Raw genomic sequence first — 25,948 nt, 5'->3', positions numbered from 1 at the left:
TGAAAATACTACAAGCGTCAAATGTTGAAATAAGAAATTTGATCTGTTTATTATTGGACTTGGAGCTTATTATCAGAGCTGTGCTGTGATTGAAAATTGACCCAATACGATTTGAAAATTAGCCCACACTGTGGTATAATATTCTAATATTTTTAATGCAAAAGTAAACTCTCTATTTGTGGTAGTAGGCGAGTTTGTCAATATATGAGGAACTGAGGTCCTGCTGTGGAAATTAAACCGACCCTTTCATTCTGTGGTCCTCAGTGGGCAGAAGCCTTGACCGTGTTCACTCAGGCGGCTGATTTTCTTGGTATGGTGTCCAGGAAGTCTCTGTGGGGTCAGTTCTGGTCTTCCCACCAGCGCTTTTTCAAATACCTCTGCATCGCCTCCAAGGTGCGCTGTCTGGTTGAGCTGGCCAAGAAGGAGCTGGAAGCTGGCAAGGTGAGTTCCATCACATCACACCATTGAAGTTTTTAGACTTACCATGTTCTGTTTCAAAGTGACACGATCAAACTGTAATTCCAATCATTTTCTTTTTATCCTGCAGTGTGTTGTGATTGGGCTGCAGTCCACGGGTGAAGCACGAACCCGAGAAGTTCTTGATGAAAACGAAGGACACCTCGACAAATTCGTTTCTGCCGCAGAGTAAGTGTACAGTGGTGCTTGAAAATTTGTGAACCATTTAGAGTTTTCTATATTTCTGCATAAATATGACCTAAAACATCATCAGATTTTCACACAAGTCCTAAAAGTAGATAAAGAGAACCCAGTTAAACAAATGAGATAAAAATATTATACTTGGTCATTTATTTATTGAGGAAAATTATCCAATATTACATATCTGTGAGTGGCAAAAGTATGTGAACCTTTGCTTTCAGTATCTGGTGTGACCCCCTTGTGCAGCAATAACTGCAACTAAACGTTTCCGGTAACTGTTGATCAGTCCTGCACACCGGCTTGGAGGAATTTTAGCCCATTCCTCCGTACAGAACAGCTTCAACTCTGGGATTTTATTACATATATCCAATATTGCATATCTCATCTCATCTCATCTCATTATCTCTAGCCGCTTTATCCTTCTACAGGGTCGCAGGCAAGCTGGAGCCTATCCCAGCTGACTACGGGCGAAAGGCGGGGTACACCCTGGACAAGTCGCCAGGTCATCACAGGGCTGACACATAGACACAGACAACCATTCACACTCACATTCACACCTACGCTCAATTTAGAGTCATATTGCATATCTGTGAGTGGCAAAAGTATGTGAACCTTGAGGATTAGCAGTTAATTTGAAGGTGAAATTTGAGTCAGGTGTTTTCAATCAGTGGGATGACAATCAGGTGTGAGTGGGCACCCTGTTTTATTTAAAGAACAGGGATCTATCAAAGTCTGATCTTCACAACACATGTTTGTGGAAGTGTATCATGGCACGAACAAAGGAGATTTCTGAGGACCTCAGAAAAGCGTTGTTGATGCTCATCAGGCTGGAAAAGGTTACAAAACCATCTCTAAAGAGTTTGGACTCCACCAATCCACAGTCAGACAGATTGTGTACAAATGGAGGAAATTCAAGGCCATTGTTACCCTCCCCAGGAGTGGTCGACCAACAAAGATCACTCCAAGAGCAAGGCATGTAATAGTCAGTGAGGTCACAAAGGACCCCAGGGTAACTTCTAAGCAACTGAAGGCCTCTCTCACATTGGCTAATGTTAATGTTCATGAGTCCACCATCAGGAGAACACTGAACAACAATGGTGTGCATGGCAGGGTTGCAAGGAGAAAGCCACTGCTGTCCAAAAAGAATAATTGCTGCTCGTCTGCAGTTTGCTAAAGATCACGTGGACAAGCCAGAAGGCTATTGGAAAAATGTTTTCTGGATGGATGAGATCGAAATAAAAATTTTTTGTTTAAGTGGTTTGGGCCTATTTTGCTGCATCTGGACCAGAACGGCTTGCCATCATTGATGGAACAATGAATTCTGAATTATACCAGCGAATTCTAAAGGAAAATGTCAGGACATCTGTCCATGAACTGAATCTCAAGAGAAGGTGGGTCATGGAGCAAGACAACGACCCTAAGCACACAAGTCGTTCTACCAAAGAATGGTTAAAGAAGAATAAAGTTAATGTTTTGGAATGGCCAAGTCAAAGTCCTGACCTTAATCCAATGGAAATGTTGTGGAAGGACCTGAAGTGAGCAGTTCATGTGAGGAAACTCACCAACATCCCAGAGTTGAAGCTGTTCTGTATGGCGGAACGGGCTAAAATTCCTCCAAGCCGGTGTGCAGGACTGATCAACAGTTACCACAAACGTTTAGTTGCAGTTATTGCTGCACAAGGGGGTCACACCAGATACTGAAAGCAAGGGTTCACATACTTTTGCCACTCACCGATATGTAATATTGGATCATTTTCCTCAATAAATAAATGACCAAGTATAATATTTTTTTCTCATTTGCTTAACTGGGTTCTCTTTATCTACTTCTAGGACTTGTGTGAAAATCTGATGCTGTTTTAGGTCATATTTATGCAGAAATATAGAAAATTTTAAAGGGTTCACAAACTTTCAAGCACCACTGTAGCATTTCTCAATGCATGTGGAGGTTTATAGTACACATTTCTTGCTTGTGAATGAAACCTCTAGAATCATGACTGGCTTTTCCATTGTGAATGATTGAGATTTTACTACTGATGCCTGTTAAAATTACTGCGGTTGATTAACGTTCCATTTGCCATTCTGAAACTGCAAGGTTGACGTAGTCAGATTGCCAGATAAAGGCACTTGCGTTTTGCTTTTATCGTCGTTATCATGACTTTGAAATATTATGAATCCATATAAGGGATGTTTTTTCTGTTATGCTGTTTACTGCTCTCTGTAGTAATATGAAGCCATGTATGGCAGTATCTGTATGAATGCTTAGTGTGGATTCTTAGTAACAGGTTTTGTTTCTGTGTTCTTAGAGGTGTGTTCCAGTCTCTGGTCCAAAAGCACTTCCCTTCAGAGAAACAGCGAAGAGAGAAAGGGGCAGCCAGCAAGAGGAAACGTAGGTCTTTTTTCGCACCCACAGCTCTGCATGGAACATCAGAAGTCCTTTGTATTGCTCACTTTCAGAAAATGTCAAATTTGAATGCATAGCTGAGACAGCTGAGTTTCTCTGTCCTCAGCTCATCCTTTTTGCCTCAGACTGAAAGCCTCCTAGCTAGATATGTGTAAATGTTGTGCCATACCTGTGTGTGGTGTAGGTAAACCCAAAAGCCGGCAGTCGAAGTGCCCCAAGCAGGGTACGGATGCCAGAAGCATCATTAACGTCAGCGATGACAGCAGCACAGAGTCTGATGGCGTGGATAGTGACTCCAACTCGTCTCCAGATTCACTACAGGACAATAGCGATGATGTCATCTTCATTACACAAACCAACTGTCATGCTGGTACTGTGTCTCATCATTCTGTTTCGTGTCCAGCGGTGCATAAAATACTGCAGCTTTTAGCATCGGTCACTTAGGCCTTGTTATTCAGCCAAACGTGCAGAGTATATTTCCCAAAGAACAGAAAGGGTTAATAGATGTAAAGCTTCAAAACTAAATTCATCAATTCACTAAAGCATTGTTTATGATTGCCATTTTCATTCTGAGAAATTAAATGACTGTATAAGTCCTAATTCACCTTTCTTGTTCACTAGCTCGCTTGGAAGAGATGAAGCAAAGCCTCCTTAATAAAATCTCTGAGCTTGGGAAAGAACTACCTCTGAACACATTGGATGAGCTCATAGATAAATTTGGAGGTCCAGAGAAGGTTTCAGAGGTAAGGCAAGTGCACAAAAGTATGCAGATTATTCCTTAGTATTATAAATTATTAGTAAATTATCACATACTGTACTATAGTTGTTACAGCTGCTTGAGAAAAACACTGATCACTGTTCAGTATCAAGGTCCTGATTATTAATAATAATTATCCAGCCAAACTACGAACAATCATGTTTTATTTCACTTCATAATGAAATGTATGTATGTATGTATACATGTTTAACTCAAAGAGTGCTCCTTAGTCATATTAAGTGTTTTTAAATCCTAAAATTCAACATAATTTGATTCTAAATAAATAGATTAATAATTAAACATTTTATTTTTGTACACAACAGTATGCAACCCTAAAGACTTTTAAAGCATATGAACGGGGAGTTTGTGAATTATTGTGTTATTTGAAACTGAAATAAATGGAAGTAAACGAGCATCAGCTAAGCTCACCAATATGTGTAATTAAATAAGTTGCAAAATAAGAATTTCATTACTCAGTAATAAACCGCTGTCTGTTATTGTGTATATGACAAATAAAAAATCTTGAATCTTGAAAATAAGAAAGCTAAGAATCCTAAATATAGCTCAGAGATGATTAATTGTCCAGCCTTGAACGTTATAGATTTTTTAAATAAAATTTATAAAATTGAAACTTTTACAAAATCTCTCTCTCTCTCTCTCTCTCTCTCTCTCTCTCTCTGTGTGTGTAGATGACAGGTCGGAAGGGCCGAGTGGTTCGGCGGCCAGATGGGAGTGTGCGTTATGAATCTCGTGCTGAGCACAGCCACACAATTGACCACATCAACATCAAAGAAAAGGATCGCTTCATGAATGGAGAGAAGGTTAGAAATGTGCGGTGTCGTTTAAAAAGTTGCTCCATAATTTATTTCAAAAGCACAACGCTATCTGACTATGTCATGGAAAAATTGAGTAGTGTAAATCAGATTCCAAGTATCTCTCTCTCTCTCTCTCTGCCTCTTTCTCTCTCCCCCTCCCTTTCTATCTCTCTCTCCCCTCTCCCTCTCTCTCTCCCTTTCTCTCTCTCTCCCCCTTTTTCTCTCTCCCCCTCCCTTTCTATCTCTTTCTCTCTCTCCCTCCCTCCCTCTCTCCCCCTTTCTCCCTTTCTCTCCCTTTCTCTCTCTCTCCCCCTCCCCCCTTTGTCTCTCTCTCTCCCCCTCTCTCGTTCCCTCTCTCTCTCTCCCCCTTTTTCTCTCTCCCCCTCTCTTTCTATCTCTTTCTCTCTCCCCCTCCCTTTCTATCTCTTTCTATCTCCCTCTCTCCCCCCTCCCTCCCTCTCTCCCCCTTTCTCTCTCTCCCTTTCTCTCCCTCTCCCCCTTTCTCTCTCTCTCTCCCCCTCTCTTGTTCCCTCTCTCTCTCCCTTTCTCTCTCCTCCTCTCTCTTCCTTTCTCTCTTTCTCCCCTCTCTCTCCCTTTCTCTCTCTCCCCCTCCCTTTCTATCTCTCTCTCCCCTCTCCCTCTCTCTCTCCCTTTCTCTCTCTCTCCCCCTTTTTCTCTCTCCCCCTCCCTTTCTATCTCTTTCTCTCTCCCCTCTCCCTCTCTCCCCCTCCCTCCCTCTCTCCCCCTTTCTCCCTTTCTCTCCCTCTCCCCCCTTTCTCTCTCTCCCCCTCTCTTGTTCCCTCTCTCTCCCTTTCTCTCTCCTCCTCTCTCTTCCTTTCTCTCTTTCTCCCCTCTCTCTCCCTTTCTCTCTCCCCTTCCCCCCTTTCTCTCTATCTCTCCCCCTCCCCTCTCTCTCTCTCTCTCTCCCTTTCTCTCTCTCTCCCCTCTGTCTCCCTTTCTCTCTCTCTCCCCTCTCTCTCCCTTTCTCTCTCTCTCCCCTTTCTCCCCCCCTCCCAGCTGGTGGCTATAATCTCTGAGGCGGCCAGTTCAGGAATCTCTCTGCAGGCGGACAGGCGGGTGAAGAACCAACGCAGGCGAGTCCACATGACCCTGGAGTTGCCCTGGAGTGCTGACCGGGCCATCCAGCAGTTTGGTGAGTACGAACTCCATTTCCACTTGCTGAGTCTTGCTTTCAGTCACTTGTGGTCCTCATGTCCACTGCAAAAAAGTACCAGATTATTTCACACGAAAGGAGCTAATGGTAAAAGTGCAAGTAGCATTGCTCATGAATAGTTCTGTGTAAATGATATGCACAGACAATTTTATATTAACTTATTATTTTGTCATAGTACAGCTCTTTCATCTGGCTATATTTGTTGACTAAATTTTAAAAACCCTGTGTCAATCCATCTTTTTATCACCAATTTTGTTTTGTTGGTATGTTTCGGCTGAATACAGCCATTCACACAAATAAACATGTTCCTCCAAGCACTTGCTCCAGGTTGGACTTAACAATTAAGTTGCTATCCACTACAGTGACGGATCCTTTCAGTTTCTGTTCCGTTGCTGAAGAGTGAACAACTTTTGTTGACTTCTGTTTGGTTCGGTTCTTGGTTTTGCATATGCAATGGAAGACTGCTCTATAAATATACTGTACTTGTGTGTGTAAATAAAGCCGAATGATAAATGAAGCAAAGCACTTTGTGGCCTGCTTTTCCTCAAATTAGATTGTTGATCTCACCTTTGACATTTTCATTAATGACTTGATAATAACTCCAACAGCGGTGCCCTTTGGACCGAATGTTCAGAGTCAGCTTCCCGTAAAGGAGGACATTATAACCACAGATCCATAAACAGCAACCCTTACTTTTTTCATCACTCTCCCCCAGGTCGCACTCACCGCTCCAACCAAGTCACAGCACCAGAGTACATCTTCCTCATCTCTGAACTCGCTGGCGAAAGACGCTTTGCTTCGATTGTGGCTAAGAGGCTGGAGAGCCTGGTATGTCACAAATACACTCATATGCACTGTCTAGCCATTGACACACTGATTTATTGTGGCTCATCTCTTTGAATGTGCATCTTATAATGCCATTAATTCTTATATCAGGATTTTAGACTGTGGCAAAGTTGTCAAGTACCGGCTTAAACCACAGTCACTTTATGCCTTCACGACTAATTAGTATTTTTGAGACATAAGAGTTTTTGACATTTATGTCCTAATAAAAAACAATCACGTGGTCACTGAGAGCTGATCCTCTGAGCCACATAGCTTCATGTCTGCTTGCTTTATTTTTTTATGCCACATTAAATATAAAACAAAAAAGCATGCAATTTTTCTGGCATGGTTTGTGTCCACTTGTCCCCTTAAAGAGCGCATCACTGTGCATCAATACAGAATCATTCTGACTGATCACGTTTATCCTAATATGGTGTTTGCTGTAATATATCATATCGTAATATATTTCCGTTGCATACTGAATTGCCATGTGCACTTGGGCATTGAGGTCATCTCTGTTGTTGAATTTAAGTTTTTTTTTTTTCTCCCCACGTAGAGGAAATGATCTCGTTTCTCACTTCAAAGGGGTCTACCACTTGCAATTAGGTCGTATTAGTCATTTTGGAAGTCAAAACTGATATAGGACGCAATGCTCAGGATTTGAGACGTCCTACTCACTTTCAGTCTAACTAAAAGTGAATCTGATGGAGTGTTATCTAGTACAGTTTTAAGCTAAGCCAATCCATATAACCTAAATTTTTTCACAGCTAATATTTGCTGATTGGTGTTTCCGCCTGTGCCGCATTCAGATGTTTGACACTGCCCAGGCTTTTATACAGATTATTAAACTCTTTGTGGCAGCAGTATTTTAGAGCACCCCTCCAGTGGCGCTAACTATAGTTAACCTGGTGCAATATTATAATCTCTTTTAATTAGGCAAGAGCTTAGCAGACGAGGATGAGCTAAATTTGAGAGTCTTGTTTAATTATAGAAGTAGCTGTAATGTCTGTATCCTCTCACAGGGAGCTCTGACGCATGGGGACCGAAGAGCAACAGAGTCTAGAGACTTGAGCAAGTACAACTTTGAAAATAAAGTGAGTCAGCATCTTTTTCTGGAACATGTATGCAGATGTTAATCTGAACGAGTCCTAGACTAAGCAGTGGGTGTGTTTATTTTCCTTTCCAGTATGGTAACAGGGCTTTAGAGAAGATCACCAAATCCATTCTGGGTCATTTTGAGAGTAAAGTGGCCCCTCCCAAGGGCTACCCAGGTGGTGACGCCATGTTCTTCAGAGGTAAAACTATGTGTGTCAATAAGCATTTGAAGAGAAAAGCAGTCTTTATATAATTTGGAATTATAGTCAATGTTAATGTATGTTGAATTGCAAATGTGGATGTCTGTGTGATATTTATATACTTCAATCTTCTATTTATTCTCCGTGTATTCAACTCCGATTCCAAAAAAGTTGGGACAAAGTGCAGATTGTAAATAAAAACGGAATGCAATAATTTACAAATCTCAAAAAACTGATATTGTATTCACAATGGAACATAGACAACATATCAAATGTCGAAAGTGAGACATTTTGAAATTTCATGCCAAATATTGGCTCATTTGAAATTTCATGACCAGCAACACATCTCAAAAAAGTTGGGACAGGGGCAATAAGAGGCTGGAAAAGTTCAAGGTACAAAAAAGGAACAGCTGGAGGAGCAAATTGCAACTCATTAGGTCAATTGGCAATAGGTCATTAACATGACTGGGCATAAAAAGAGCATCTTGGAGTGGCAGCGGCTCTCAGAAGTAAAGATGGGAAGAGGATCACCAATCCCCCTAATTCTGCGCCGACAAATAGTGGAGCAATATCAGAAAGGAGTTCGACAGTGTAAAATTGCAAAGAGTTTGAACATATCATCATCTACAGAGCATAATATCATCAAAAGATTCAGAGAATCTGGAAGAATCTCTGTGCGTAAGGGTCAAGGCCGGAAAACCATACTGGGTGCCCGTGAACTTCGGTCCCTTAGACGGCACTGCATCACATACAGGCATGCTTCTGTATTGGAAATCACAAAATGGGCTCGGGAATATTTCCAGAGAACTTTATCTGTGAACACAATTCACCGTGCCATCCGCCGTTGCCAGCTAAAACTCTATAGTTCAAAGAAGAAGCCGTATCTAAACATGATCCAGAAGCACAGACGTCTTCTCTGGGCCAAGGCTCATTTAAAATGGACTGTGGCAAAGTGGAAAACTGTTCTGTGGTCAGACGAATCAAAATTTGAAGTTCTTTATGGAAATCAGGGACGCCGTGTCATTCGGACTAAAGAGGAGAAGGACGACCCAAGTTGTTCTCAGCGCTCAGTTCAGAAGCCTGCATCTCTGATGGTATGGGGTTGCATTAGTGCGTGTGGCATGGGCAGCTTACACATCTGGAAAGACACCATCAATGCTGAAAGGTATATCCAGGTTCTAGAGCAACATGTGCTCCCATCCAAACGACGTCTCTTTCAGGGAAGACCTTGCATTTTCCAACATGACGATGCCAAACCACATACTGCATCAATTACAGCATCATGGCTGCGTAGAAGAAGGGTCCGGGTACTGAACTGGCCAGCCTGCAGTCCAGATCTTTCACCCATAGAAAACATTTGGTGCATCATAAAACGGAAGATATGACAAAAAAGACCTAAGACAGTTGAGCAACTAGAATCCTACATTAGACAAGAATGGGTTAACATTCCTATCCCTAAACTTGAGCAACTTGTCTCCTCAGTCCCCAGACGTTTACAGACTGTTGTAAAGAGAAAAGGGGATGTCTCACAGTGGTAAACGTGGCCTTGTCCCAACTTTTTTGAGATGTGTTGTCATAAAATTTAAAATCACCTAATTTTTCTCTTTAAATGATACATTTTCTCAGTTTAAACATTTGATATGTCATCTATGTTCTATTCTGAATAAAATATGGAATTTTGAAACTTTCACATCACTGTATTCCGTTTTTATTTACAATTTGTACTTTGTCCCAACTTTTTTGGAATCGGGGTTGTAATTTGACCTGCTGTGAAAGTATTGATTTGCATATTTCCATTTTTTTTTTTCTACAATTAGACATGAAGCAAGGCATGACGGATGTAGGCATTTTTTGCAAGGAGGCTCGCTTTAGCGTCAACCCTGAGAAAGGTGAGCTCTCCGTGCTTTGCATTTGTTCCACATTGACACATATACAATACAAATACAGATTATCTTACGCACAGTTCTGCAACTGTTTTTTGACAGACTGCACCATTACTAAGTTCCTCAATCGTATTTTGGGTCTGGAGGTGCACAAGCAGAACGCTCTCTTTCAGTACTTTAGCGATAACTTTGACTACCTGATTGAAAAGGACAAGAAGGAAGGCAATTATGATATGGGGATCTTGGGTGAGCATTCCTATAACTTTCTATTTCATGCTGTTCCTGCTTTCCAAGAGCTGTTGGGTTGTAACGCCATCCGTGTTCTTCCTGTTCATTTGCAGATCTGGCTCCTGGTAATGATGAGATCTCCAACGAGACTCAAGAGAAGTTTCTGACTCCAGGCAACCCACAGGAAGGCCAAGTCATTCTCTATAAGGTCAGTTTGAAATAAACGTGTAATTCAGTGTGCTTATACTGCATGTATTATTTATGCAGAATGATAGACTAAGATGTACAAGATCTTGTTCTGTGAACAGAATCAGAGCCACTGATGGGCAGTTTAATTTTCACATTCACAGTGTTGGTCATTCTCATCTTTCTGACCAGCTGCTACTTGGCTTCATGGGAAAAGAAGTCGAGTATTTTAATGAGTAAAGGCATTTTTTGCATTTAACAATTATTCGCTGAAGGCTCAGTAAATATCGGTGAATAATAACCGAGACAAAGTCGAGTTTTAGTCTAAATACACAAGTGATTACACTACCGTTCAAAAGTTTGGGGACACTTTGAAATGTCCTTATTTTTGAAAGAAAAGCACTGTTCTTTTCAATGAAGATCACTTTAAACTAATCAGAAATCCACTCTATACATTGCTAATGTGGTAAATGACTATTCTAGCTGCAAATGTCTGGTTTTTGGTGCAATATCTCCATAGGTGTATAGAGGCCCATTTCCAGCAACTCTCACTCCAGTGTTCTAATGGTACAATGTGTTTGCTCATTGCCTCAGAAGGCTAATGGATGATTAGAAAACCCTTGTACAATCATGTTAGCACAGCTGAAAACAGTTGAGCTCTTTAGAGAAGCTATAAAACTGACCTTCCTTTGAGCAGATTGAGTTTCTGGAGCATCACATTTGTGGGGTCGATTAAATGCTCAAAATGGCCAGAAAAATGTCTTGACTATATTTTCTATTCATTTTACAACTTATGGTGGGAAATAAAAGTGTGACTTTTCATGGAAAACACAAAATTGTCTGGGTGACCCCAAACTTTTGAACGGTAGTGTATTTAAAAAAAAAAATTTAATCATATTAAAAAATGATTTATTTCAAAGTTCTAAAGCAGCGTGCAAATGTAATGTGTGCAGACTTGTGTCACTTATCTGTGACAACTCATAAAATACTTTGTTCTGAAATAGATAAAATAAATCACAATTCCACCTTCCCTTTGAATAACTTTAGACCAAACTTCATAGCATCTTTAGTGCTTTCAGGAACAGCATTTTCTTTCATAATTTGTAATTCTTCCTCACTTACGGTGGCAAAGCGATTGGCCGCCATTTTGCCGAGTCGGTCGAGGTGATTATCGAGAAATAGTCCAAATTTCTCAACCAATCAGCATGCCCAATTTCCGATAATTACCTGCGTATTTGTACTAATTGTAATTATCTGGATTCCTTCACATCGTTCAGATTCCCTTCTGTTTTCTCAGATGAGGAAAACAAAACCTCTGAAATTTGTAATAAGCTACATTAAAATTAACAAGCTTCCCACTGCTCTATAAAAACTTATTAAATAATTATTAAAAATTCCATGAAATTTATATTTTGGTTGCTTCATTATTTAAGCTGCTTCAACGGTAACAAATAGCACTGATTGCTTGATAAATGTGCAAACTAAGAGTTCCTCACTGGTTGTTTGTTGGGGCAAACCAAATGATCTCTTTAAGAACTATTTTTGTTTCTGTTATTTCAACCCATTTTTTTAAAAGAACCATGCAGGTTTAATGATGCATAGCAGTAAGGGGACTGTTATTTTTCCATCCATCCATTATCCGTAACCGCTTATCCCATGCAGGGTCACGAGCAAGCTGGAGCCTATCCCAGCTGACTACGGGCGAGAGGCGGGGTACACCCTGGGCAAGTCACCAAATCATCACAGGGCTGACACATAGACACAGACAACCATTCACACTCACATTCACACCTACGGTCAATTTAGAGCCACCAGTTAACCTAACCTGTATGTCTTTGGACTGTGGGGGAAACCGGAGCACCCGGAGGAAACCCACGCGGACACGGGGAGAACATGCAAACTCCGCACAGAAAGGCCCTCGCCGGCCACGGGGCTCGAACCCGGACCTTCTTGCTGTGATGCGACAGCGCTAACCACTACACCACCATTATTTTTATTAATGTTAATTATCTTCTTGTATTGGAAATCAGTATTAAATACTATCAAAGCTCTTATAGTAGTTAAAGTTATTATTTAGTTGTTATAGTTCTTTCAGCAATTAAAACATGTTAAATTGAATCTAGCTGCAGTTCTAATACTACGAAAACTACAAACTACAAAAAGTAAAATGGTACCAAATGATCGGAGTGTGCATTTTAACAGTAGGCTAAATATGCAGGAATTAAAGCTCTGATAATGTTGATAATTAAATATGATAATCATCAACATGATTAGATATTGCATGGTACATATTTATAATATGGTACATATTTGCCTGATTTGCAATTTTTTTATGTATTTCCAAAAATAGCTGTGAACCAGCTTCTGATATGTGCACACAAATATGACATTTTCAGATACAGCACGCACTGTGTTTGCATCATTAACAGAGAGTGGGTCACATTTACTGTTAACTGTGTTATGCAACACCATGAACAAACCTGACATTGTTTCACAAGGTGTGCGATTTACAAAAAAAGGCTTAGTTGGAATGTATGGCCATTTCCTTCTTCCTGTACTAACAGACAGCTTAAATTAACAGCAAGTGCAGCACAGACCAGTTTATCAACTGTCACTTGGAGTTCTACCCAGAGCCACTTTCCTTTTGTGGTTTTGTCTCAGAATAAGGCAGCTTTGTAAAGAGTTGGGCCAGTGCTGTCTGTCAGTCTCCTCTAATTATACCACCTCTGATGTGGACACTTTGTTGTGCCTTGCAGATTAGTGTGGACAGAGGCATGCCCTGGAAAGAGGCTCTCACAAAGGCTCACACACTCAGCAACCCAGACGAAGGCTTCTACATCTCCCACAAGGTGTGTCTTTGAAGCAGAATCCAAAAGCTGTCTCACATCTCCATTCAGCTTCCTTCATGATCAGTACTATCAAAATGAGAAAGAGAGGGATAACTGGGGTGAACTGGAGTTCATTGTTAGAGCATTCTGCGCAAACTCATGGACAAGAATCATAAATGAACCAGATGTCAGTGCTGAGTAGGGTGCATCAGTTGCCCCCTAAAAATGAAAAGTTCCTCTGATCATGATGCATTTTTGTTTTTATGTTCCTTTTGGTAAGAAAACACACTGGGTGAAATATTTTGACAAAATTCAAAAGTTTAAAGGTCCCATGGCATGGTGGTTTGTTGATGCTTTAAACGGGCTCGTGGAGGTTTCCGGATGTTATATCCGCAGCCTTTCTCAAAATGAACCCTCGGCACGTAGATATAGCCTCCTGGGAGAAAGCCCCATTTCAGCCCTTTTCCCAGTGCATCGTTTTGCTAATGAGAAGCATGGAGGCGGGGAAGGGTAGAGGGTGGGGGCGGGCCATGGGGGGAGGGGGAGGGGCTTGACCAAGCTGCGGGCATGCTACCTGTGTGTGAACAGTAGCAATGGCAGGTCAAGCAACAGTCCAAGCTTTCACTTTTGACCCGGAGTCCGACTTCACAAGTCTAAATAAGGGAGTGGGAAAATGTGTGTACAACACTAGTAGTATAGTATAGTAGTATAGTGTTTGCGTGCACACACATACTCGCTGCTGTTAGCGCCTGTAGCCACGCTGCTAAGACAAAACCCCGTTCTCCCTCGGACTCCTTTCGTAAACTCAACGTGACACAGAGAACAGAGAGTGAGAGTGTTCGGAGTGGTAGTTTACGAACGTATAATACCCTAGGCTTGAACACGCACTCCATAACCAAAGAGGATAGAAGCAGCCACTACAGCAACATATCGCTTATCCAACAGAAGACATGCATTGCGGAGCAATAGTCAAACATAAGCTCATAAGTTACAGTCAATTTCCAGACTAAACTCAGTTTAACAGAGCATGCTGCATGCTTTTTGGTTTTGTAGCGCAGAGTACCTGGCTAACTGCAGGAAGCGGTTAGCTGCACAGCTAATGTAGCCATTGCAAGGCTAACGCACCGATTTTAAAACACGGCAAAAAGACTTAACAGTTATACACTTACTTGTTCGGTGTTTGTGGCTGATGCGGCAGGGATGCTTGGTACGGGCCCAGGCTTCAGTGACAGTTGATGTGCAAAACCTGCCCTGTACTGTCCCAAGTTGTGGAAACATTCCTCAGGAAAATGCTTCCGACAAACATACACCGTCTTAGGTAGACTCGACGGCGTATTATTGGAGTAAATAAAATTAAGCCACTGCGTCTTCAGGGGCTCTCCCGTCGGCAGTAAAAACAGACTCTTTTCTGTGTTGTCACATCCATGTACAGCGCAATTTCCATGTTTTGCTCGATTAGGTGATGCCATGTTGTTGTGTCCTCTATGGTCTCCTCACTACAACTGGGCAGGCAATTCATATGGTGGGTGGGAATCCGGGGGGGGGGCCTGGGGATCATCTCCCTTGCTGACGTAGTAAAGGGAAGAGCTTATCAACGCGCCGTTTTGACGCGCCATTCTCAAATGTTGGGCATAGTTTGGTTTACACATTATGAAGTTTCTAGCCACTGGGGTGACTTAAGAAGGTCAGAGGAACTCAGTTTAACGTTAAAAAACCTCAGAAAGTGAAAATTTCATGCCATGGGACCTTTAATGGTGGCACCAGGAGCTCAAAGTTATGAAAAAAGCTGCTATTTTATGACTTTTATGACAAAATTTCGATCACTTTTCATGAAACATTATGGCACCTTATAGAGTATACCAAATATCTTAGATACACATTTTTAGTACATATTCTAAATATATCATCAAGCACAGTTTGAGTTTTAGCTGTTCATTGAATCATTGTTCAACTACTTTTAAACAATACAAATGTATTATGAATCACATTAATGCTTCTCAATCCCTTGCAAAGGTTCTTAACATGATCTCTGGCTCACAAGAAATCAATAAACCCAACATTGTGATTCAAACCTTACGCGAAAACATAAAATAAGCGTTTTTTGGCAAAAAATGAACCTCATGGTGCCACCATTAGACTTTTGAATATGGGCAAAAAATTGTACAGGCTGTCTTTATTGGTGAAAAGGAACACCCAAACAAAAATGCATCAGATTTTATGAAAGTGAGGGCAACTGATGCACCCTAGTGCTGAGGGGTCACTTTACGACAAAAGCTGGGTAGTAGACTGTGAGCCTTGGTGTCTGTCTCCCCTGCAGCTGAGAGGGAGTCACCCATGTGTGCTGCTGGCCGAGCTGGGCAGAGGTCACAACCTGACTGTCTACAAGCCCAATGTGGGCAAACAAAAGCAAACAGAGAATCTGGAGAAGATCCAAAAGAAGTATCGCAAGGTCTGCATTTTTTCTGTCTATGTTCTTTTTTATTGTGATCTAATCTTTTCTGTTTTAATTAGTCTTACATGGGGAGGTGAGGTAGTGTAATTAGTCAAATCACTCATGTTTGTATTTTTAACAGACCTCATGTGCATGCATCTGGAAAGATTACATCGTGTTTTACTTTCTATAAAATATCCTGTAGAATAACCCCATGTTATATATATATATATATATATATATATATATATATATATATATATATATATATATATATTACATGGGGTGCTGCTTGAAAGTTTGTGAACCCTTTAGAATTTTCTATATTTCTGCATAAATATGACCTAAAACATCATCAGATTTTCACACAAGTCCTAAAAGTAGATAAAGAGAACCCAGTTAAACAAATGAGACAAAAAATATTATACTTGCTCATTTATTTATTGAGGAAAATAATGCGAGTCAATCTACAGCCATCTTCCAGCAGCATTACTTAAAGCCAGATTTCATAAAATCGGTGAAATTTAGTCATCTTTGAAATTTGGTCATTGTGATATAAGTTTATTTCTATAATATCTCAAAAAAACAAAACAGTCCATTCTGTGGCTGGGAAGTTATTTAATTTGAGTGGAGCAAATAATGTGCATAAAATCATGCGCTTCACGCAGTCAAGCAGACAGAGGTAGTCCGTGTGCGCATGCGCAGGTTTACCTGCTTCTTTTTCTTCTTCTTTTGGGTTTTACGGCAGCTGGCATCCACATTACTGCCATCTACAGGTTTACCTTGAGCGTGCACTGACAGTTGCATCATTCTGTCGCTAAACGAACAGTTGATCACACCGAGGTGCTCGCTGACCGCCAATATTTATTAGTTTGGTCCTGCGTTTCCTTTCCTTCTCAACATAACGTCTTTTCTTCTCACTTTCTGTTACTGTAGTCGGGCTTTCACGTTTCATTCGCACACTCACGTCCTCCATGTTTCTCTCCTATTTCAAATTTGTATCCCACAATGCCTTGCATGAACGGGGAAAGCCCACCACATGATGAATGATGTAGTATCTTGAATTGGGTCATGGTGAAGCAGGAAAAAATAGCGGAGAATTTAGGGCCACATGGCCTTAAATTCATTAATTGTTCTATTTTAAAAAAAAAAATAATAAAATTGGAAGTCTGTGATTTGAATTCAGAAGCTTTCAGTCCACTTAACAAAAATAATTGGGTGTCGGGAAAATTCTTTTTATGGCCTAAATTTGAAAAATCTGAAAAGCAGTCTACCTTTAACAGACATTTTATGTCCAGAAGTCTTATCCTGTCTGAATAATACTAGTATTGTGCCAGTAATAATTTGGACAGGATGTCCTTGTGTATTCTTAAAGTCACTGAGTGTCTTGGTCAGTCTCGAGCTCTAGCATCATAACACCAGTTTATGGTGGCAATTTATGATTCACTATGATTGTTATGCTAAGAGGTCTCGTGTGAAATTGTTTTATATAACAAATGGTGAGTGATGTTTTTAACAAATCAAACTGTATGTAGGTGACTCCAGAGGAGGCGAAGGAAAGCTGGGAGAATCAGTTCACTTTCTCCATAAGGAAATGTACCCATGCAAACTGGTGAGTGTGAATCTCTTCATTTCCCCTGCCATAAAAATTCTCGTCATAATACTATTATTTCTTCCCCACTTGCACTCATGTTAAAACACTTATCTAAGCATGATAAAGTCACTGCATTTTGACTGAAGATTGCATAAGAACAAGATTGTTGTCTTTTAAGTGAATGATATTAATGACTCAAGCATAAAAGGACATGAGCATACAAGCTACCAATGTTTTCTTGATTTCAGGTTGTTTTCAAAACAGGATAGTTATTGTGTGTGTGTGTGTGTGTGTGTGTGTGTGTGTGTGTGTGTGTGTGTGCCCTCTATAAAGGAACGGGAGGTGCAAAAAGGTCGAGGAGGGCCAGGAGTGTTTACAGGGTATGCGCTTGCGGCAGTACCACGTCCTTTGTGGTGCTCTTCTGTGTGTGTGGAAGCGTGTAGCTGACGTGGTTGCAGACATCACCAGCTCTAGCATCCTGCAAATTGTCCGCCTCAAAACCAGGGAGCACAAACAAGTGGGTGAGTGTCAGCCAGACTACTGGGACTCGAAAATCAACACCTGAAGGTTAAGAAAGCAGGAGGAATGGTGTTGTTCTTTAACATGTCTGAGTAGCTTGTGGATAGGAATTTGCAATGACACACTGAGGAATATGGGGCAAAATTCCATTTAAAGATCCAAAATTGGTTTTAGGGTTCTGTTCCAGGGCGGCACGGTGGTGTAGTGGTTAGCGCTGTCGCCTCACAGCAAGAAGGTCCGGGTTTGAGCCCCGTGGCCGGCGAGGGTCTTTCTGTGTGGAGTTTGCATGTTCTCCCCGTGTCCGCGTGGGTTTCCTCCGGGTGCTCCGGTTTCCCCCACAGTCCAAAGACATGCAGGTTAGGTTAACTGGTGACTCTAAATTGACCGTAGGTGTGAATGTGAGTGTGAATGGTTGTCTGTGTCTATGTGTCAGCCCTGTGATGACCTGGCGACTTGTCCAGGGTGTACCCCGCCTTTCGCCCGTAGTCAGCTGGGATAGGCTCCAGCTTGCCTGTGACCCTGTAGAACAGGATAAAGCAGCTAGAGATAATGAGATGAGATGAGGTTCTGTTCCATCCATCCATTATCTGTAGCCGCTTTATCCTGTTCTACAGGGTCGCAGGCAAGCTGGAGCCTATCCCAGCTGACTACGGGTGAAAGGCGGGGTACACCCTGGACAAGTCGCCAGGTCATCACAGGGCTGACACATAGACACAGACAACCATTCACACTCACATTCACACCTACGCTCAATTTAGAGTCACCAGTTAACCTAACCTGCATGTCTTTGGACTGTGGGGGAAACCGGAGCACCCGGAGGAAACCCACGCGGACACGGGGAGAACATGCAAACCCCACACAGAAAGGCCCTCGCCGGCCACGGGGCTCGAACCCGGACCTTCTTGCTGTGAGGTGACAGTGCTAACCAACCGTGCCACCCTTAGGTTTCTGTTATTGTTTGTTAAATGAATTGGTCTTTTCCGTTCCACAAACTCCATTAAAGTTTAATGGTGTTTTGTTTACTCTGTCAGCCAAAAGCTGTGGAACAGATTATGCTTTTTTTTTTTTTTGTCCCAGCAAGACACCTCTTAAATACTATCTTGAGGCCCATTTGTTGTTGTTTTTTTTCAGCTTTAAGTCTGCATAATTTAAACGTTTAGTCCAGTTTTTATTATGACATACAGTACCTGTCCAAAGTTTAGACACACCTAATTCAGTTTTTTTTTCTTTATTTTTATTAATTAAAAGTCAAAGTCCTTCCCACGCCATGTGCTGCCGATCTCCATAGCCTTCGGCCTCTCGCCTATATTACATAGCTAGGGTTAGAGTGGGGGGCTAGTCCTCTGGTAACTGCGAGAGTTTGACTCCCCACTCGCATCTGTATTGCAGCGTGCCTTGCCAGACGGCAGTAGACACCATTTTTATGATGGTCTTTGGTATGACCCGACCGTGAGTAGAACTCGCAATCTCCCGATCGAGAGGCGGACACGCTAACCACTAGGCCACTCGCGATTAATTAAAAACACTTCATGTCTTAAAGTAACGATGGATGTCGTTTCCCTTTACTTAGTTGCGTGGTTCCTGACATAATGTAGATTACTACATTTGTGGAACAGGATTATTTACTGTATTTTTATTATTTACTATTTACTGTTTGATCTCAAAGTCATTAAGAAGACAAAGAACACCTTCTGTTTTGTTCAGTTTAGGATTTTAGTTTATACAATTGAACTTGCTTAATTGATTTCTTTGTTTATTTTCTTCCTTCCTTAATATGTTTAATTTTTTCTTCATTTTAGCATCAATAAATGAGCTATAATACAATAAATAATAGAGTAAGTAGAGTTACTGATTTTTAAGTCAGAACACTTGGTGAAGTTCTCCCCACATTTCAGATGTTAATAAAATACATATTCAGAAATAAAACTCTGTAAAGCTCTATAAAGAGGAGAAAAAGATAAATGATGTGGACCAACAACATCCAAACCAATCAGAGCAAAGAGGCGTCCATAGTTGCCTGGTAAAAGTCACAGGCCTGCCAAAAAAGACCATCAAACGACTTCAGCTGGTTCAAAATGCAGCGGCTAGGGTTCTCACACGAACAAAAAGAACAGAGCACATTACTCCAATTCTAAGGTCCCTTCACTGGCTTCCAGTAAGCTACAGAATTGACTTTAAAGCATTGCTGCTGGTGTACAAATCTCTAAATGGTACAGGGCCCAATTACCTCTCTGATATGTTGCAGCGGCCTAACCCAATCAGATCTACCACATCGCAGCAGCAAAACTTACTGTTAAAACCAGTTGTTAAAACAAAGTATGGTGAAGCAGCTTTTAGCTACTATGCAGTGCAGCTATGGAACCAACTGCCAGAGGACATCAAAAATGCTCCTGCTGTTGGCAGCTTCAAATCGAGGTTAAAGACCAAGCTGTTTTCAGATGCTTTCTGTTAAATAATTAATATTGTCTTCTTTACATGTTTTATAATCTTTACTTTTACAGTCTCTGCATGTTTCAAATTTTACTTAACTTTTATTCTATTTTATTCTGCTGTTTTTTCCCCCTATTTGAACTTCTACTTCATTTTATTATTTTATTTCTACTATTGTTTAATTCTTATTATATTTTTTCCCATTTATTTTATGTAATTTTATTCTCTATTGTTTACTGTTTTGCTTTTACTTCTGTAAAGCACATTGAACTGCCACTGTGTATGAAATGTGCTATATAAATAAACTTGCCTTGCCTTGGTAATCTCAATTCAGAAAGTTTTTCCTTGTGCACTAGAATTCAGGCACTTTAGCGTAGACAGTGTGTGCATTTTGGAGGTATAGCTTTAGAGGGAACTCTGATGTCAAATGAATTTGAATTGCTATATTTTGGTCAACATGTTTTATTTTTGCTTTTTTAAAAATGACTTGATTTGGATTTTGCTTATGCTTTCTTTCATGTCCTCTCCTGTCCAGGTATAAAGATCCCGGAGAATTGCATGTCTCAGGTGCGAGATGAGCTGGACCGTATGGATAAGGAGGTGAAAAGGAGGCGTCAGGAGAAAGAGCTGAAGGCTCAGGAGCAGCGGCTGGCTGAACAGCGCCAGAGGATGTTAGAAGAACGTCAGTGGGATATGTCTGTGCTCTACTCCCAACCTTCCCTGCTCCCCAGCCTTTACGTTAGCCCTGTATTCTCTCCTTTTCCTCCCCAATCCTCCCTTAACTCCACAGAGGGCATCCTGGACCTGACAGTGCACGGCTCTTCTCCCCTTTCCCCACACAGCATGGGAACAGACATCCTTTCTGTGCCTGTCACCGATTTTATGACGGAGGCTGTCACAAAGGCACACCAGCAGCAGCAGAGTCCGCCAGCTCTGAGAGACTCCGCACAGAAGGACTTTTTCAGCCATCTCAGCTTGCTGCCAGAACCATCACCACGCCAGTCTGTGCTTCCGTTGACTTCATCGGACTCTTTACACACTGCCATACCTCCCACAGCGAGCCTCTTCTCCACCTCTGCCATCCATCCTTCGTCCTCCTCGTCATCCCTTTTCTCTCCTTCACTCACACCATCGTCTTCTTCTTCTTCGCTGTCGCTCTTTTCCTCCCTGTCGCCGTCGGACCAGAACCCATTTGCTAGCTGCAGCGACGACACCGCCATCGATGCCAAAGAGGTGCTGAGCAGTATGCTGAGGAGCGGCTCAGACTCCCGCCAGTCTGTCATTCACTTCAGAGTCCCTGAGTCAGAGCACCTGTCCTAAACACAGCCTAGTGTGTGAAGCAGGACTGTTGGGTTTGTTGCACAGTGACACGGTGACACACCAAGCTGACGTAGTCAAATTAGCACCAACAAAAAGGAGCAGATTTGCTGATCCTGTTAACTTGCCATCTTCAAGAAGTTGAACTCGAATGCCATGTGCGTGTTGTGTGTCCGTGTGAAAGGAAATGACTCTTCCTACCAGGAGTAGTCTGTGTGCTTGATTCAAAAAAGGAAGCCAACTCTTGTACTACTGTTTTAGATGCTATGTCGAAACAATATACCATCTACCACCTGTATCACAAAGGTGCCAGCATTTACAGTCTAGCTCTCGCATTTATGATTTTTTGACACTACAGGAGCCGCCTGAAATCAGTGCTTTGCTGCTTTTTCAGATGAAGCAGGAATAAATTTCACCTTTCTAAAAAAGAAATTCATTGAAGAGGAAAAGATACACACCATTGCTTCTGCTAGCAGTTACTTTGGCTTTGTAGCATGCTGACTTTCTCGACGTAAAAATTTTACTTGTGAATTCACAAGACTATCTCTTGTGAGCCAGTAGAAACAAGTGGGTGGGACTTTTTGTTTGGCAACAACACTGAAGGCGTTCGCTTATTGTAGCGGGCACACTAACACTACGTTCACACTGCAGGCTGAAGTGACTCAAATCCGATTTTTTCGCCCATATGTGACCTGTATCCGATCTTTTATTGACAATATGAACGACACAGGCGGCACGGTGGTGTAGTGGTTAGCGCTGTCACCTCACAGCAAGAAGGTCTGGGTTCGAGCCCCGTGGCCGGCGACGGCCTTTCTATGCGGAGTTTGCATGTTCTCCGCGTGGGTTTCCTCCGGGTGCTCCGGTTTCCCCCACAGTCCAAAGACATGCAGGTTAGGTTAACTGGTGGCTCTAAATTGACCGTAGGTGTGAATGTGAGTGTGAATGGTTGTCTGTGTCTATGTGTCAGCCCTGTGATGACCTGGCGACTTGTCCAGGGTGTACCCCGCCTTTCGCCCGTAGTCAGCTGGGATAGGCTCCAGCTTGCCTGCGACCCTGTAGAACAGGATAAAGCGGCTAGAGATGATGAGATGAACGACACAGATCCGATTTTTTCAAATCCGACCCAGGCCGTTTGGATATGTGGTCCTAATTCCGATTCCTATCCGATCTTTTCATACGCGACTTCAGTCTGAACCGCCAGGTCACATTCATCCGACTTACACGTCATCAACAAGCCACAAACGTCACTATTCTGCGCTGAAGTAGGCGGCGGGTCTCTCAAAAAAAGTTACAACAACATGGCTTTGATGTTCCTTTAAACGGAGGTTGCAGTCACTACCCCGCAGAACGCCTGAGCCAAAACCCTTGCCCTCTTCCTTCTCAACCTCCTCCTTAACATCAGGCTATTGTGCATGTTCTGGCTCCGTCGCAACAACAACTGCATCATCGCCAGGTACTCCGTGCTGGCTACTGTCATACACAGGAAACTTTAGGTTACTTCCGTAAACACTGGCCATGCTCACTGCGTGTGACGTCGTCGTATCCTGCAATGCGCATGCGGAACACTTTTAGGTCGCTTTTCGTTCATACTGAGGATCACATACAAGTCGCATATATTTGTTAATGTGAACGACCTCACCAAAAAATCGGAATTGAGCATTAAGCCTTGCAGTGTGAATGTAGTGCATGTGTCGGCCTTGCTGTTCCTTACTGAAAATAATCATTCGAAAAAATGTAAAATAAAATAGCTGTCTCGTCCACTAGAATACACTATGGTTTTTGTGATAAATGTTTTCTCTCTGCCTTCTAGAATTATCTTGTTGGCACCTCTGATATCATTTGTAGTGGTATACAATTTTGACTTTTGTTTAGAGCTAGCCACACTAACCAACCTAGCTGCCATTTTCTTGCCACTGTGAATCTGTTTTAACCTCTCCACTCGGCCATTTTGTTGCAAGAAAATGAGCAGAACGTGAGATACTGTATGTATGCGTGTGTTATCGAGGGTGTTAGCTTACTTTGCATACTTTTAGTTTCTTTTCTCCTGATGAACAGCCAATCAGAACTTTATTCCTGTGGCATTTAATATCAGGACTGACTGGTATGTCACAAAAATACTACAGGCAGTGGTGCTAGTTGGGATCCGTCACTCAGTAGTTGGCTTGGTGTGTCACAAAATCTGTTTAGTGTGAGTTACAGGCCTGCACTGGACTCATTCACACTTGAAACAGAGCTCGGGTGTTTATTACAGGGAGCCCACCAACCTGATATCTGCCCACATTTACTCGCATCAGATGTTCAAATGTTCTGTGTTTGTTTAAACAGATCAAAAATGGAAAGAGAGGGGGGAACCAAACTACTAGAGCTTAAAAATCCAACACTGAAACAAAAGTATTGAAACCAGTCTGATATGGACAGTTATTTGAGTCACACTTCCCTCTACTGGCACATCTGTCACACGTCATCTCTTTTGCTGAAACTTCTGTCGTGCTGAAAAGAAAACTGGAAAAGTACAAAGAGAAGAGAAGAGAACCCCACCCAAACCTGCTCTATATGTTTCACAGCTTTCTGTCCCGATCAGCTCCTGCGATTCTAGAGAGCAAGATAACAGACTACTGTTTAGCACAGTGCCTTCAGAACACATTAGGGAATGTAGTCTTGTAAACAGACACCTGTACAGTATATATTTGTATACAATGCATTGACATTTTATTTATTGTTTTTATTTATCTATCCTCATTACTGAACTGGTGAGAGTGTAGGACAAACCCCACCAGTCCACCTGAATGTCCTCAAATGTGCTTTTGTCTTCTTTACGCAGCAGAGTAATTAATCTATCTGTGCTTCTGCTATCGACGAGTTAATGCAGTAGTGATTCAGGGCCGATACCAAAATTTTCAGCTTAATTTTAAAATATGATTCCTGTTCTTAACTGTTTGCTCTCAGGTAACGCAAAGAATCTGTTCAACCCCACTCAATATGACGCCTACAGATGGATATAGACCCGTCGGGGCAGTTACCATGCACTCGGTGTGTGTGTATACTGGGTTTCGCAGAACAAAAGCAAAGTACAAAGATGCTTCAGCGATTCAGACCAACAAAACTGACCAACAAGACTTGACCAAAAAGCTGAACAGGGATGAAGTACAGAGATGTAGAAATATTATATAATCTGGGTGATGGGATAATGGGGTTATTTATCGTGATTTATCTTTTGCTGTCTTTGCTATACGCTTACACAACTTGTGCAAAAGGAAGAAAATGAAACAGAATGGAGATGAGGAATTATCTACAAACCCAAAGTAGACAAGTAGAGGTGGGTGATGCGGCAAAAATATCACAATTCTTGATACACAGTACACTAGGTTTAGGTTTGATAGCACAAAACAGTGTTATTCTCACAGCTCCAAGGTTTGAGTCGGAGCTCGGGTTACTCAGCGTGGAGTTTCTGCACATGTTCTTCCCGTGTCTTTGTGAGTTTCCTCCGGTTCGCCGCCCCCGTCTTCAAAAAACAATCAAATGAGATGTGCAGTGTGATGGACTTCCCACCTCACACACAGATACACAGTATTCCCAGGATGGGCAGAATTATATTTAATACAAAAATGCATTTTAACACAATAAAGAGGGAAAATAATAATAATACACCCAGCTATTTGTTCCTGAGAGAAGCAAAGAAACTGCTGTTATAAAAGCATTGATAAAAACCTGTGATATCTCAAACTTTAAATTTAAAAAAAAAAAAATGTATTGTGGCCTAATTTAATCATGATATTGATATTTTATTGTCATATCACCCAGCCCTCAGTCATTCATTTACAACATACTATTGCACTGTTCTGTGTTTCTGCACCAGATTAATACCTGTTAATTATTAATTGTTAACAATAAGTTTTTGTTGCTGTTTTTTTTGACCCAAGTACATTCAAACTTGAAGCCCTAATCAGAAATCAAGGACACAGCGTTAGCAGAATTAGATCTGACAAACCTGTGTTTTGTAGCGTTACAGTATCACACTGTTGTGATGAATTAAATATGGAGTGTGTGTGTGTGTGTGTATGGGGGGGGCTGCATGTCAAATCAGGTCAGTTTATTTGTATAGCGCTTTTAACAACAGACATTGTCACAAAGCAGCTTTACAGAAAATTAAAGGCTTTAGTGTGTGTGTTGGGCCTTTAGTGATTTCTGATTGAGGTGTTTTTTTTTTTTAATCTGAATATTGTAGTAAATTACCTTGTAGAGCATCTGACCAGATCCTTTATCTCAGGAAGAAATCTTAGTGGTGTTGCCTGATGGATTTTATTTATTTTTTTTTTTAATCCCAACTGAAACTAATACATGCCCAGTTTGCAAGTTTTATCAGTATATTACACTCGGCCACGTTCTCAAACTGAGAAAAGCAGATTTTCGTGAAGCAGATTTTGTTTATCTGCTTGTGAAAAGTTGTTTATTAATTATAGCGTGTATGCCAACTAATCTAAAGGCTCAGATCCGATATTATTTATTAAAAACAGACATTGTTTCTGCTGAAAATTGATGTTTAGACTTGGATCTGTGTTGTGTATTTGTTTCTAAACATTTTTCCACTTGCAGGAGACAGTATTGTTT

The 25,948-nt window shown here is 41.5% G+C and overlaps 1 protein-coding gene across 3 annotated transcripts in view; it reads left to right on the top strand.

The window, feature by feature from the left end:
• sbno2b (strawberry notch homolog 2b) overlaps positions 1-25,948 on the top strand; it is a 142,262-nt gene that overhangs the window by 115,991 nt on the left and 323 nt on the right. For all 3 annotated transcript variants that reach the window (XM_060941367.1, XM_060941368.1, XM_060941369.1), the window contains 18 exons: positions 265-441; positions 548-645; positions 2,961-3,043; positions 3,243-3,428; positions 3,680-3,801; positions 4,505-4,636; positions 5,648-5,783; positions 6,520-6,632; positions 7,652-7,723; positions 7,816-7,924; positions 9,742-9,813; positions 9,910-10,053; positions 10,149-10,243; positions 12,978-13,070; positions 15,367-15,498; positions 17,016-17,092; positions 17,408-17,595; positions 20,559-25,948. The exon at positions 20,559-25,948 is cut by the window's right edge and continues 323 nt beyond it. In XM_060941367.1, the coding sequence (XP_060797350.1) occupies positions 265-441; positions 548-645; positions 2,961-3,043; positions 3,243-3,428; positions 3,680-3,801; positions 4,505-4,636; positions 5,648-5,783; positions 6,520-6,632; positions 7,652-7,723; positions 7,816-7,924; positions 9,742-9,813; positions 9,910-10,053; positions 10,149-10,243; positions 12,978-13,070; positions 15,367-15,498; positions 17,016-17,092; positions 17,408-17,595; positions 20,559-21,343 (2,814 nt within the window). In that variant the 3' untranslated portion in view covers positions 21,344-25,948. The remainder of the gene's footprint in view (positions 1-264; positions 442-547; positions 646-2,960; positions 3,044-3,242; positions 3,429-3,679; positions 3,802-4,504; positions 4,637-5,647; positions 5,784-6,519; positions 6,633-7,651; positions 7,724-7,815; positions 7,925-9,741; positions 9,814-9,909; positions 10,054-10,148; positions 10,244-12,977; positions 13,071-15,366; positions 15,499-17,015; positions 17,093-17,407; positions 17,596-20,558) is intronic.

Source organism: Neoarius graeffei, chromosome 15 (assembly GCF_027579695.1).
Source record: "Neoarius graeffei isolate fNeoGra1 chromosome 15, fNeoGra1.pri, whole genome shotgun sequence".
In the NCBI taxonomy this organism is placed as follows: domain Eukaryota; kingdom Metazoa; phylum Chordata; class Actinopteri; order Siluriformes; family Ariidae; genus Neoarius; species Neoarius graeffei.
This window is presented reverse-complemented; position numbering and strand designations above follow the sequence as displayed.